General features: G+C 47.4%; 1 protein-coding gene across 1 annotated transcript; it reads left to right on the top strand.

The window, feature by feature from the left end:
- Positions 1–40: 40 nt before the first annotated feature.
- Positions 41–13689, top strand: atp6v1ab (ATPase H+ transporting V1 subunit Ab). The gene is made up of 15 exons (XM_056584764.1): positions 41–195; positions 2318–2423; positions 3110–3238; positions 3714–3928; positions 4823–4960; positions 5271–5422; positions 5694–5856; positions 5941–6049; positions 6628–6750; positions 8379–8493; positions 8587–8650; positions 8762–8965; positions 12403–12497; positions 13157–13328; positions 13596–13689. The coding sequence occupies exons 2-15, from the start codon at positions 2342–2344 to the stop codon at positions 13686–13688; spliced, it is 1854 nt and encodes a 617-aa protein (XP_056440739.1). The 5' UTR covers positions 41–195; positions 2318–2341; the 3' UTR covers position 13689.
- The last annotated feature ends 943 nt before the right edge of the window (positions 13690–14632 follow it).

Here is a 14632-nt window from a genome sequence, read left to right as displayed (position 1 = left end):
GCGGATTCATTATGGAATCAACGTCATCATACTGTGACGTAAAACGTAGATCCAATATGGCGCCGGCCGCAGCGTCACGCCAGTAAAACAGATCCAGCAGCAGGGGTGCAGTCAGCTGACCACCGCCTGCTGTCACGCATCGCAACCCGCTCAGTTCTGTCGAGGCAAGAACGGATCCCCGAGTCATTTCATAAGGTGAGATGTATTTTGGTGTATTTGCTTGGTATATAATTCCGAGGTTACATTAAATATCTTAACATGTAGAGTTGATCATGGCTTAGACATCTTAATGCACCAAAACGGCGGAGCCAACGATTTACTGCAAGGCCAAGACCTATGTTGTCAGTGTCATTTTCTGCTGGACATTTTGAAGGCAAACCATACCTTGAATCTGAATCAAACAGTGAGATATATTAAGCCAGAATTGCACGGTATGAACTCCGGGCTCGACGTCCATATCTGCGGCGGACGGTTTAACGCGTCATTTGAGGTTATACATTTATACATCTCGTTCACCATCAGTACAGTACGTAACGTTAGCGGGTCAATCATTGTACGCAACAGTGTTGCATTATATTTTAGTGGAGTCATTAGTGTGTGTGTGTGTGTGTGTGTGTGTGTGTGTGTGTGTGTGTGTGTGTGTGTGTGTGTGTGTGTGTGTGTGTGTGTGTATATTGTAATTTATATATATATATATATATATAGATATATATATATATATATATATATATATATATATATATAAAAAATAATGCTGCGTTGTACACCCAGCCATCCTAGTCAGGTGGAGTTGCTGTGTGACGTTGCAGGGTCGTATGCCATCGCACTTGCATGCAACAATGTTTAAAATGTTGAAGACAAGCAGGCTCTTACTATGGGTTTATGTAGGCCCAACCGCACAGACCCCAATGCCCTCTGGCCCAGCTACTATTAAGGGAAAAATGAAAAGCACACTGACATTCATTCAGGATGTGTTTTACTAATAGGCCTACAATATTTTAATAAATATGTAGAATATAAAACTCCCCTGCAGGATAGTTGTTTCTAACTTGCTATCTATGTCCCCGCTTTTTCTGTATCTTATATTTAGGTGAATTCCATTCTTACATTTTGGACTTCCCGGTTTTAAGGCACACTCCTTTTCCACTTCCTCAAACAGCCCGACATCCATCCAGCAGTCATGTGCCAAGATCATATGATGCGGCTGTCACCTCTTGGCCATATACATGTGAATAGATATAGATTCTAATACTAGGCCTATTCATATACATTTTTATACAATCTCTAACAATACAGTGTATAGTCATCGTTTACATAAATATAGATTATATTTTTGCTCGCTGATAGAATTCTATGATCTAGTGGTAGATATCAGTAATTTGTTATAGGACTTATGTCGGCTGGTGATGATTAGACCCTGTGTGCTTTATATAAATCCTATACACATGTGACTAAACCATTCTCTTCTTGAATATGTTAAGTTCGGAGAATCCAGGACATTTTGAGTAACTTGGAGGCTGTAGCCAGGACGAATTTCGGATGGACTTCAGAATACTCTTCCAAATACATGACAAGCTGCTTTCAGGGGCCGTTTCGTGCAGTTTCAATAGATTCCGCCAGATGGCGCTGGTTTATTCCTGTATTGATGGTCACGCAGCCGAGCGCCAAGAGGAAGATCTGCGCATCAGCTAGAAGGACGAGAAGAGGGCATCAGATCTCTTAGTGTGTGTGTGTGAGAGAGAGAGAGGGGAGATATGTACTCTGTAATGATACACCAGTGAACTACTGGAACGAATAAATGGCGCAATGAGTGACCAAATAAAGTGTGAGGAGAGGAAATATTTATATAGTCAATAATTATTGATGTAGTAGCTTTATGTAGCTAGCTGCGACCTGCTTGCAGCAGGTAATTCTGTTAGGCTGCGTGACAGGTCATGTGTGGGTTACTTGTCGACGCAGCAGGAGCTTTCTTTCTCTGTCCAGTGTAAGCAGCCTCTTTAGACGTGTTGACTCTTTGATTATGTGATGGATGTGTGTATGCGTAAAAGAGGGAGGGTATATCAGTAGGTACACACACTGGTGATGATGCTGGTCTGGGGTCCCCCTCTGATGTCTGGGTGATGCTGCGTCATGCTGAGGATGAGACGTAGTGATGTGGCTGCTGCTCCCCTCATCTCTGATTGGCTACAATCCAATTGAGATCATAGATTAATCATTCAACAGTCAAATAAGAATCTATTTCATTTGTGTGAAACTGCAGAGATCGATTTTTAGTCTTTGACATGCTGCAATATTAATGAATCTGTCGGTTTTTCAGTTCAGTCTGTCCTAGCCTGCAAAGATGGACATGTCCAAGCTGGCGAAGATTCGGGATGAGGAGAGGGAGAGCGAGTTTGGATACGTCCATGGAGTCTCCGGCCCTGGTATGAACACTCACACACACACACACACCCATAATTGCACTGGCAGTGTTTCCCATACATAGACCAATGTGTGGCACAGCGCCACAGAATCGATTCGGTTTCTTTTGTTGTTTTTTTACGCGATTTTGAAATATAAATATCGTTCCGTTCATTCATCTCTGCATAGCACTCTTTCTCCCTGTCATTCTCGTTCACACACGCACACAGAAACAAGCGCGCATACATGCCAATGGTGCGTGGGTATGGGTTCACTACCACTTATTGGATAAACCCTCAAATCACTGATACACTGCACACGCACTGACAGCGGATTCGCCCGCGCTTCCTCTCAACGCGCCTACAAAGGAGAATCAGCCCGTTGTGCCGGCGATTTGAATTCGCTCTGCAGCAGGGACTGGAGATCGGGAAGATCAGGAAGTGGGTCGGTCCACTTTGAAATGTATTTTGTGCGCGATTGCTCGATTACGTGAATGAGCAAACGTAAAACGCCCCCATATTAAGTTACCCCAAAAGATTTCTTCGGACCAAATCAGAAATTCCTGCTGCAATCCACACGTTACACATTTACTTTTGAATGACATGAAAACAGTAACTTTACAACAGTGTTATGAATCCAGATCTGCTTTCGCCGCCTTAGCCAGGTATGTTTCTCTGGATGAACTTATGTCCTGGTTCTCTGCCCCCAGTGGTGACGGCCACTGCCATGGCGGGGGCGGCCATGTACGAGCTGGTGCGCGTTGGCCACAGCGAGCTGGTGGGAGAGATCATCAGGCTGGAGGGGGACATGGCCACCATCCAGGTCTACGAGGAGACCTGTATCCTCTCACACCACGCCCCTCTGCTGCTTCTCAGCTGCTCCTCGTTTCTTTATTCTCCATCTTTGATTCACTTTCAGCAGAAGTTTTTATGCAATGTGACTTGCAGTGATTTCTGCTGTGCATCTTATATGTACAGCAGGTACATATACACTACCTGCCCATTGTTAATGGGCAAGTAGTGGTAGGGTATCTTGTTTGCCTGCAGACTTTGGGGTTTGAACCCTGAACCTTTTGGCTGGGAGTGAAACACTGTTTATTGTTTTCACTAGTAGAAGGTTCTAGTGTAGTGTTGAAATAGTCTGAGTCAAATCTATTCAATCCAATAATCCCACGGGCCAACAAAAACTAGTTACTTTAAATCTTAATAACAATTTGACTCAAGTAGCTTGGATATCGTTAGCATTTAATCTCTCACATGACAAAGACATTTGCTATGGGTCGTCATTTTGTTGTTCCCTTAACCGGCTGTAAGCCGGCGTGTCGGTGGGGGACCCCGTCCTGCGCACAGGGAAGCCTCTCTCTGTCGAACTGGGCCCCGGGATTATGGGCTCCATCTTTGACGGCATCCAGCGGCCCCTGAAGGACATCAACGACATCACCCAGAGCATCTACATCCCCCGCGGAGTCAACATCGGAGCCCTGAACCGGGACTCCAAGTGGGAGTTCACGCCCAGCAAGAGCCTGCGGGTAACTGATTGACTGACTGAAATATTATTGTTTTATATCTGGCGGTGGTCTGTGGGGACCACCGTTTATATGGCTAGAGGCTAGGTACATATCCGGGTATACTCCCGGTAGAAGCTATATGCTGACCTCAATGCTTAAACAATATTTTTCACGTCACGCTATCTGCACAAAATATGTGCCATATGAAAACTGCGACTCAAAGGAGTCCAACGGTATAAGCCTCATCCTTTTATGATCTTATTTCGATGAACTAGATGTGAAGGAATAGGGTCAATAACTACTTTTCCAAGTAACTAACACACGCACACGCAAGGTGCGATTTGTCAAAAAAACAGAAGGGGGGATGGTATTTTATTGTTTTTTAATCAAGAAATAATAGGCAATGGTCGGCCCTATTAGCTTACATTTCGAACAGTTGAACATTCATCTTTAATGCAAACTAGAAAGACATTTAATTGTCAAAAAAAAACAAAGAGGGTGATTATCCCTCCCATCCCCCCAACAAATCCTACCCTGCGCACACCCACACGGCTCAGCTCAGCTCAGCTATATTTGATCTCAAAGGCATTCAAACTTTACCACATTAGCTATTTGTTTAACTCTTCACTTTATTTGTCTCCAACCATTTTGCATTTATTAAATGGTTTCCATGTTTACATTTTGAAATCCCTTTAAATTATTTGAGCCATTCAACATTTCTTTATGTCTTAAACTATGTGGCTTTACTAATATATATTTTCAACCTCACTTTGCACTGCAGCACTTACCGCTCTTTTGCAGGAAATACCCTTTCTCGTTATTGTTTGCGCTACTCCTCCTCTAGTTTCCCATGGGTTATTGAGCCTTTGGTTCTTGGGTGGCTCTATAGTTAGTCGTCTCCTTGTACCCTCTCAGGCAGGCAGTCACATCACCGGCGGGGACATCTATGGGGTGGTGTATGAGAACTCCCTCATCAAGCACAAGATCATGCTGCCCCCCAGGAACAGAGGCACCGTAACCTACGTGGCCCCCCCTGGGAACTACGACGTCTCTGTGAGTTCAATCATTCAGTAATCAGTAATTACTGTCTCTTAATCATTATGCTGTTAGTTGCATTTATTTAAATATCAGTTTTATTTTATTGTTGGCAATTCCCTTCTGTTATCTTTCATTCTGTATTGTGTGCATCTTTTATATTGACATCATGTCCCCGTCAAGAGCCTCCATGTTTCCCCTGGTTTAGCGGTGCCTCATGGACTCCTACTGAAGGAGTCCTGGGGCTCTGAGCACTCGTGTCTTAGGATGATGATGGTCACAGTAGCAGGACCACCTCTTCCATGCCGTGTGTCGTGTGTGTGTCCAGGACGTGGTGATGGAGCTGGAATTTGAGGGCGTGAAGGAGAAGTTCACCATGGTGCAGGTGTGGCCTGTGAGACAGGTCCGGCCCGTCACCGAGAAGCTGCCCGCCAACCACCCCCTACTGACGGGCCAGAGGGTCCTGGACGCCCTCTTCCCGTACGTCCGCCATACCTCTATTGTGGGACGTCACCGAGACGATGAATGGATACAAAGTGGATGTCTCAAGGCCATTATTAATGCTTGGCTTGTAGCATGAAAAACAAAGTAGTTTATGATATTTAAAAACAATTAGATATTGTATATACTTGTTGTGGTAGCAGTATTGTTGCTAATTATGTTTCTCTCTCTCTCTCTCTCTCTCTCTGTGTCTGTGTCTGTGTCTGTGTCTGTGTCTGTGTCTGTGTCTGTGTCTGTGTGCGCTGTGAAGGTGCGTGCAGGGTGGAACCACCGCCATCCCCGGAGCCTTCGGCTGTGGTAAAACCGTCATCTCCCAGTCCCTGTCCAAATACTCCAACAGTGACGTCATCATCTACGTGGGCTGCGGGGAGCGCGGGAACGAGATGTCGGAAGTCCTGCGAGACTTCCCAGAGGTGTGTGTCCCAACGTTTCTATTCCATCCGTCACTTCTCCTTCAATGCATTTGGTGGATGATCGACCGTTTTTCTGGCCAATAGCTTACCATGGAGGTGGACGGGAAGACAGAAAGCATCATGAAGAGAACGGCGTTGGTGGCCAACACCTCCAACATGCCTGTGGCGGCCAGAGAAGCCTCCATTTACACAGGTAGCCAATGACAGCCCTCTCACACGGCTTATAGGCCCACCATTGAAGTCAATGGAATTGGTATGAGGAGAACAGGATATGGTTTATGGCACGATTGCTGCATACTTATTAAGATAATACTCCCTCTTAAAGTTCAAACTCCCTGAGCAACCCAGGGCTTCTCACCAGTGAGACTAACCCAGTGTTCCTCAGTGACCAGTGAGACTAACCCAGTGTTCCTCAGTGACCAGTGAGACTAACCCAGTGTTCCTCAGTGACCAGTGAGACTAACCCAGTGTTCCTCAGTGACCAGTGAGACTAACCCAGTGTTCCTCAGTGACCAGTGAGACTAACCCAGTGTTCCTCAGTGACCAGTGAGACTAACCCAGTGTTCCTCAGTGACCAGTGAGACTAACCCAGTGCTCTCTCTCTGTGTCAAGTGACTAACCCAGTGCTCTCTCTGTGACCAGTGACTCTAACCCAGAGCTCTCTCTCTGTGACCAGTGACTCTAACCCAGAGCTCTCTCTCAGTGACCAGTGACTCTAACCCAGAGCTCTCTCTCAGTGTCCAGTGTGTCTAAACCAGTGCTTTCTCTCAGGGATCACCCTCTCCGAGTACTTCCGGGACATGGGCTACCACGTGAGCATGATGGCCGACTCTACCTCCCGCTGGGCTGAGGCGCTCAGGGAGATCTCAGGCCGACTGGCCGAGATGCCTGCTGGTACGTGAATCCTTGGTTAAAACTTCAGGGATGGTTTCATGTGTTTGTGTTGAGTGGAGGAGTGGATGTCATCCAAGAGAATTGAAAATTGAGTACTCATAAGGAATGCCTCAACTTCCTAATGAGGCATCGGGATTTTAGTGATGAACAGATTTTGTGAAATGCAGCGAAAAAATCTTTAGTAGGTCAATAGTGAGGCCAGTAAGTGGTGTTACGCCTCATGCCCACTGCACCGTCAGTCAATGGACGTCGGAAGGCTTGGCTGACGGATGCGGGAGCTTTCCGGGGTTGTCAGAGCCCGAGACATTGCACACATTTGCATACGCGATCTGATTGGATGACGGATCCGTCGCTGCCGAAAAAGTTGAAAATGTTTCAACTTTTTGACCGAGCCGAAGTCTCCAACGGAGCGAACGGACCCACAATGCATTGCGGGTCCGTCCCCATTCAAAGTCAATGGGGATCAGTCAACGGACGGAGGCAGTGGGCACGAGGCGTTATGGTGCGGCCACACTGAACGCGTTACGCGTGTTAGATTCCGAGAGTAACGCGCCTAGCCTGACGCTTGATCATTGTGTGTCACAAAAATGGTTCAACGCGCCTACGCAGCTAGATGAGCCCGCCCAGCGAAGGTGTCTTGCTTCGCCCTGAAGGGGCTTATTTTCGATAATGACCGGCGACGTTACATTATCCCGCTTATTACATGATACAATAACTTCACATGGTGTGTCTTTTCCCAATTTATTCGTAACCAGCATTTGTACTGTTGATTAGCAGAGAAATAGTCCGCCAAAGACGTTGACGTCGCTTAGCAACCGAAGACGCTGGGGTTGACGTTACCGGACTACTACCCATGCAAGTGAACGGAGCGTTCTTAGGCATTGAGAAGACCCGTCTAAAAAGGCCTATAATATTTCTGTTTATGGCATACATTTCTCCTCAGATTAGGCCAATAAAGCAATGATTTAAAAAAAAGAAAAAAGCGCTCGATCAAAGGCCCGGCCCGACCCGGCCCGAGGATAATGGTGGGAAATATCGGCCCGTCCCGGCCCGCGGGACGGCTCGGGGACGGCTCGGGCAGAGAATCTAAACTAGTGCATGACATCCTCCGTAGGCGCTCACAGCTGGGTGAGTTTCACCACCTCCTCATCGTTTCAGCACACACTGAATCGATGACTTGGTCGTCCATGTTCTCTCTGCTTCTGTGCGTCCCAAGCTCAACGCTGATTGGCTATCGCGGCTAAGTGTCACGTGTTGGCGCGTCAAAAGTTCAATTTCTTTAACTCCTCGCGTTGGTGCGTTGGGCGCGTTGGTGCGTTAGGGGCATTATTTAGGTGTGTAAAAAGCGTCCAACGCGCTGCTTTAGCGTGTGTAACGCATCTGCGCGCCTAAACCAATGGTTCCCTATGCAAATCTGCCAATTTTCAACACCTCTAACGCGTTCAGTGTGGCCGTACCTTTAGTGTGCTTCATAACGGGACCATGATGTAGAGATATCATAGTCATGGTAAACATTTGATCCAGAGTTATATTCTACACTCTGTAAGAAGGGGTCTAGGTCTACTCTCAGCCCTTACAGGCTGCCAACGGGGCTAATCAGAGCTTCTCCGGGGTGTGTGTATCCTCAGACAGCGGCTACCCTGCGTATCTTGGCGCTCGGCTTGCCTCCTTCTACGAGCGTGCTGGCAGGGTGAAGTGTCTGGGCAACCCGGAGCGAGAGGGGAGCGTCAGTATTGTCGGAGCGTAAGTACATATCTTTGGTCACTGGAGGGCAGCGTTTGAGCAGTAACTCTGGGATTCAGTTGAAAAATAAACACATTCTCTGTCCTCTCTCAGTGTGTCGCCCCCTGGTGGAGACTTCTCAGACCCCGTGACTTCAGCCACACTGGGAATCGTACAGGTAACGAGACCTTCTGTGACCAAGACATAGATTTATTTTTAGCTAAATCTATCTGGTTTATCCTATTGGTATTATGTTGTATGATATATATATACTTGTATCTGTGTTTAGGTGTTCTGGGGTCTGGACAAGAAGCTGGCCCAGAGGAAGCACTTCCCCTCGGTCAACTGGCTGATCAGCTACAGCAAGTACACGCGTGCGCTCGACGAGTACTACGACAAGCACTTCCCAGAGTTCGTGCCGCTGCGCACCAAGGCCAAGGAGATCCTGCAAGAGGAGGAGGACCTGGCCGAGATCGTGCAGCTTGTCGGGAAGGTAAGCCTGGGGGGAGGGAGGAGCTGGGGGAGGGAGGGGCTTGGAAGAGCCGGGAGGAGGAGGGGTCAGAGCCGGGAGGAGAAGGGGTCAGAGCCGGGAGGAGGAGGGGTCAGAGTAGTGAGGAGAAGGAGAAGGAGGGGTGAGAGCAGTGAGGAGGAGGGGGGGGGGGGGGGGAGGGGTGAGAGCAGTGAGGAGGAGGGGGGGGGGGGGAGGGGTTAGAGTAGTGAGGAGGGTCCCACACACGCTGGGCTGTTTATTCACACCTTCATCCCTCAGCGGTATGTACAGTGGCGCCAACTTCAGGTCAACATTGGGGGGGTCATAAATATTTCGTTCAAATGTGTTCCACCGAAAAACAGGCTATAATACTTCTCCAAAGTCCTGCTTTCAGAATTTTAGGTTCAGAACAGTAGTTCATTAATTATTTATCTGTATTTGATTTGATTTATTCCAAAATTTGGTTGTGAACTTGTGATGATGTATGATTCAACAATTCTATTAATTCACGAATGCGTTTCACAAGTGCGTTACGAGTGGTGGAGCGCGCACTTATTTTCCATAAACATGCCCGCATAAATGGGAGTAGGCCTAGCTTAATTACATTTCAGTCATCATTTAGAAATTTAGAAAGAGTCCTTAGCCCAAGTGAAGGAGTTCAAGTACCTCGGGGTCTTGTTCGCGAGTGAGGGTACTATGGAGCGTGAGATTGGCCAGAGAATTGGAGCAGCGGGGGCAGTATTGCGTTCGCTTTACCGCACCGTTGTTACGAAAAGAGAGCTGAGCCGCAAGGCAAAGCTCTCGATCTACCGGTCGATCTTCGTTCCTATCCTCACCTATGGTCATGAGGGCTGGGTGATGACCGAAAGGACGAGATCGCGGGTACAAGCGGCCGAGATGAGTTTTCTCAGAAGGGTGACTGGCGTCTCCCTTAGGGATAGGGTGAGAAGCTCAGCCATCCGTGAGGAACTCGGATTAGAGCCGCTGCTCCTTTACTTAGAAAGGAGTCAGCTGAGGTGGTTCAGGCCTCTGGTAAGGATGCCCACTGGGCGCCTTCCTTGGGAGGTGTTTCAGGCACATCCAGTGGGGAGGAGACCTCGGGGAAGACCCAGGACTAGTTGAGAGATTATATCTCAACACTGGCCTGGGAACGCCTCGGGATCCCCCTGCTTGAGCTGCTCCCCCCGCGACCCGACCCCGGATAAGCGGACGAAGATGAGGAGATGAATTTAGAAATTTAAAACCCATATTGGCCTTAAACATTAGCCTACTAGGCTGCTCATGCGTCGCTGCTTTAAAACTTATTTAGCATCGTTTTCATAGAGCTTGACGTAGCGATAGCCTATAGGCCTACGTTGCAAGGCCATTCTTTTGGGAACCAAAGATAACGCAAGACACCCGTAGGCTATTCCTAATTCATTGTAGATCTAAACATCGTCGAGCAAATCGATTAAACATTGAATGAACGTCGTTTATTACAATTGTTCCATTCTATTGCGGTGCACTGATAAGCTCACATTACCTCACCAAAGTCTCGCAAACAGCAACAGTCTAGGCTAGGCCAATATTATCTTGAGAATAAGAACCACTGAAGAGGCAACATATAATCAGCAGCGTTTTGACAATTAAAAGAAACACACGTAGACAGTCATAAAAGTTACAGGCCTTTGCCCGAATAACCATTTTAATATTATATTTACTTTACCATTCTTCATCGTAGGTTAAAGCCCATAAAACTGTTGTGGGGCGGCACAACATTGACCATCAATAGCGGCCGGTAACGATTGCAAACTCACATTTTGTAGCCTAACATTAGGATGCAGCGACACTGGATACGGTGAGCTCAGAGCTCATCTGTTCTTCTGTATTATTATCCACTCTGCCTTCGGTGACATTGATGGCAGTGGCATTGGTGGTAGCAGTAGGCCTCAGAATAATCCACTTGTCCATTATGTTTTGTCGTTTAATCGCTGCTAGCTTTGTTTAGCTCACGCTAAATTAACTCGAACTACGTAAGTGAGTGAGTGGACAAAACGTATCAAAATTTGCGGGGTCGCCCTGTCAATCATTTTGCACTCTGCCAACCATTGGTATGTCAGGAATGTTGCTAGTAATGTCTAAGAACGAGTGGTGGGGGGGGAGGGGGGTGGCGGGGCGGGAGGGAGCTGGCGGGGCGGGAGGGAGCTGTCAGCGCAGCGCAGCACAGCGTTCTATCGAGCAGAAGAGCGTTCTATCGCGCAGCGTTCTATCGCGCTGGGTTTATTTTAAGGGTCAGACAACGAAAACGTGCCAGTTCACTTCGTTTCAATATTGAGGTTTTTTTGCACACCCAACCTTATCTTTGGGGGTGCAAGAAACCTTGTGCCCCCCCAGAGATGGCGCCAGTGGATATGTACCGCATGTACAGCCCTTGCACATGCGGTACAAGGGGTGGTTGCTACATCAATGAGAAAGTTGAATCAGGGATAGAGGTCATCAGCATGAGTCTGCGTGTCTAATATTCATTGATGACACTCGATCTCGACACGATCTGAACAGAAAACGCGAAAGAGCCGTTGCGTTCTCACTTTTTATTCCGCGTTTAGACGAGCGTCTTTGGGGGAAAATCTGAGTGCATACGGTGACGCAAATGTGTGTGAAATCTGACATGTTAGTTGTTGTTTGCCTGTACTGCACATGGATGTGACGTAAACACGTACACGACGAGACGAGAGCCAGCGTGAGCAAATCAGAGAACACTTTTGCGTTGTTAACCCTAGACGGAAACCCAACGGTGGAGCGTTTTTAAGATTTCCACTCTGGAGGGTGGTTTCTGCTTTTTTATGCCCCGAAAACGCTGTCGTCGTCTAAACGAAAGGCACATCCGATTAAATATTTTGTCGGTTTCGACCGCCAAGCGTCTTTGGATAAACAGGGCCTCGGAGGCCCGGTCTGGTCAAATGAACGCCACTAGACGGTCAGGACTCGTACTATTGACTGCCTCTTTCCTCTTCACGGCAGATCTTTAATTCAGAGCATCTGTTGAATATTCAATGTCTTTCCAACTTAAAAAAATCTTTACTTTCAAATTACAGAAACTGCTATTGAAATAGGCCGATCCACCACCATTATTTAAATCTCCACCACAGCGTGGCCCAAGTCAAACCCGCTTCCCCTGCCCAGAGCACACCTGCTGGTGCTGATAGCGTTGTCATTGCTGACCAAAGGGACGGCTGACTCAGACGTCCTGCGCTGATCTAATCTGGCTCTTGCTGTTTCTAAGCAGTGTTTTAAAGCATGTCATGCCGGGCCTCAACGTGTCTTCAGGAGCGGTCAGTCATGGTTCTTCTTCACCTTGTAGTGAGGAGAGCGAAACTGTACATCCATGGCTCTGCAGCAGTGGGGCCTGGGATTGGGGACCCTACCTGCCTCTGATCAGTTTGGTTCATGTGTTTGTCCAGGCGTCCCTGGCCGAGACGGATAAGATCACCCTGGAGGTGGCCAAGCTGCTCAAAGACGACTTCCTGCAGCAGAACGGCTACACTCCATATGACAGGTAAATCCCCTACGACGGGTAGACCCCCTACGACAGGGAGGGGTTCCGCCCCCAAGAAGTTTTACTAGAATCTACGACATTTCCTGCCAAGAGTCCGTACTGACACATTAAAGGATGATTATCTTATATGAGCCAGAACGCCATCTCCAATGCTTGTGCTTACGTGGTTAAAAAAAGTTCTCTGGAAACCCGAGGCAGGCCTGTGATTGGCAGAGAGCTTAGAAGAAAAACTGCAGCGTTTTGTTTTAGGAGAAACTCTGCATTTAGCACTTTAGTTATTTCATCAGCTGCTCTTACCTTTGGCTATGCAAATCATAATACATATATGCTAATTATGCAATAACTATGTATAAGGGGAGACACATTTTTTTTAGTAAGCAAGCCCTGTTGATCATTATTCCGAAATGTGCGATGGTATAGAAGGAGTTCTGACGTACACTATTTAGCATGCGTCTTGTCATATTGGCCTATTAAGAGTCTGGGTTTTTTAGGGGTAAAAGGGGATGAGTTCTCTGAAACCATTTGAGGTTATGCATTTTTATGCCTATATTTATTCCACATATCAAAGGAAAGAAACAGCAAAGTCTTTAAAGGAAGATCTCTGTTGCTACGTAGTCTGAGCTGGACCACTGACCATGACCTAACGTGCGTGTCCTCAGGTTCTGCCCCTTCTATAAGACGGTGGGCATCCTGTCCAACACCATCTCATTCTACGACCTGGCGCGCCACGCCGTGGAGACCACAGCCCAGAGCGACAACAGGATCACCTGGGCCATGATCCGAGAGCACATGGGAGAGATCCTGTACCGCCTCAGCGCCATGAAGTTCAAGGTGTGTGTGCGTGTGTGTGTGTGTGTGTGTGTGTGTGTGTGTGTGTGTGTTACACCTGTAGAACGTCAGTAGCTCAGGAGGTAGAGCGGGTTGAGCAAGGTACCTCAGCCTAACTGCTCCCGACGAGCTGGCTCTTGCCTTGAATGATTGACTCCCCTGTCGGTGTGTGCGTGAAAGGGTGATTATCAGGCAATATTGTAAAGCGCTGATAAAGGCGCTTGATAAATGCATTTTATTTACCTGCACCACACCTGCCCCTGTCTCCAGGACCCTGTGAAGGACGGGGAGGCCAAGATCAAGGCGGAGTACGGCCAGCTGCTGGAGGACATGCAGAACTCCTTCCGCACGCTGGAGGAGTAGGCCTAACCTTTGACCTTTAGAGTACTGTACATGTACATGACCTGAGAGATGCCACTCAATCCTCCCCCCTAAAACCCTCGCAAAGCCACCATTCCACCCCCCCCTTTGTGATTGGTTCCTGTGTGTGTGTTTGCGTGGAGGAATAAAAGAGAAGATGTACTGTATTCATTTATTTGCCGCCTCTGATGACCGGCTCTGGGTTCCTGCGTGCAATCATGGGCTCCCAGTTTGTGTTTGTGTGTGTGTGTGTGTGTGTGTGTGTGTGTGTGTGTGTGTGTGTGTGTGTGTGTGTGTGTGTGTGTGTGTGTGTGTGTGTGTGTGTGTGTGTGTGTGTGTGTGTGTGTGTGTGTGTGGGAGAAAGAGTTGATTATCCATTTTGCAACATGATCCTGTTTCTGTTTACATTGATTTTCGTTGTCTTCTGCCCTACTGTGATAGGTACTTTATTGATGGTGTATGTGATTAATGGTCCATCTGTAAAAAAAAAAAACGAAACCTAAAAAAAAATGTATCTAAGATAAATTGAATCTATTTATTGCCAGCATTTCAACTTGAATGCTTTTGCTGTTGTTCTTGTTGTTTATTTGTCAGTTGTTCTTGTTGTTTATTTGTCAGTTTTCCTGGTTGTGTCGCCAGCTGTGCAGTGTTGTGTATTTGCAGTCTGGAAGTGGAGGAGTTGGCCTTGAATGGGACTCTCCGATACTTGGCCTCCTTGTGACGAGACTCGTAGAGAATAAACTGGGGAAACACATGACTATGTGATTGCTAATGTGTGGCGTTATTGTGTGTCGGCCATACCTGCTCAACTGGTCTCTCTGCATATCCCTCAGTCAGTCTCCGTACGGAATCCTGTCCGTCCTGTCCGCATCCCCACCAGGAGCTCAAGATGTACTTAAAGCAGATCGCTGAACCGCCGATCATTGTTATCTTATCAGAGTCCGAAA

Source organism: Gadus chalcogrammus, chromosome 23 (genome assembly GCF_026213295.1).
Source record: "Gadus chalcogrammus isolate NIFS_2021 chromosome 23, NIFS_Gcha_1.0, whole genome shotgun sequence".
Taxonomy (NCBI): Eukaryota; Metazoa; Chordata; class Actinopteri; order Gadiformes; family Gadidae; genus Gadus; species Gadus chalcogrammus.
Note: the sequence above shows the minus strand (reverse complement) of the source record. Positions and strands in the feature narration are given on the sequence as shown.

Bases quoted from the DNA above. Each gene is read 5' to 3' on its own strand.
- atp6v1ab (XM_056584764.1), top strand. From the start codon at position 2,342: ATGGACATGTCCAAGCTGGCGAAGATTCGGGATGAGGAGAGGGAGAGC. The intron at 2,424-3,109 runs GTATGAACACTC...CTCTGCCCCCAG, and splicing joins CCATGGAGTCTCCGGCCCTG to TGGTGACGGCCACTGCCATG. The intron at 4,961-5,270 runs GTGAGTTCAATC...GTGTGTGTCCAG, and splicing joins CTGGGAACTACGACGTCTCT to GACGTGGTGATGGAGCTGGA.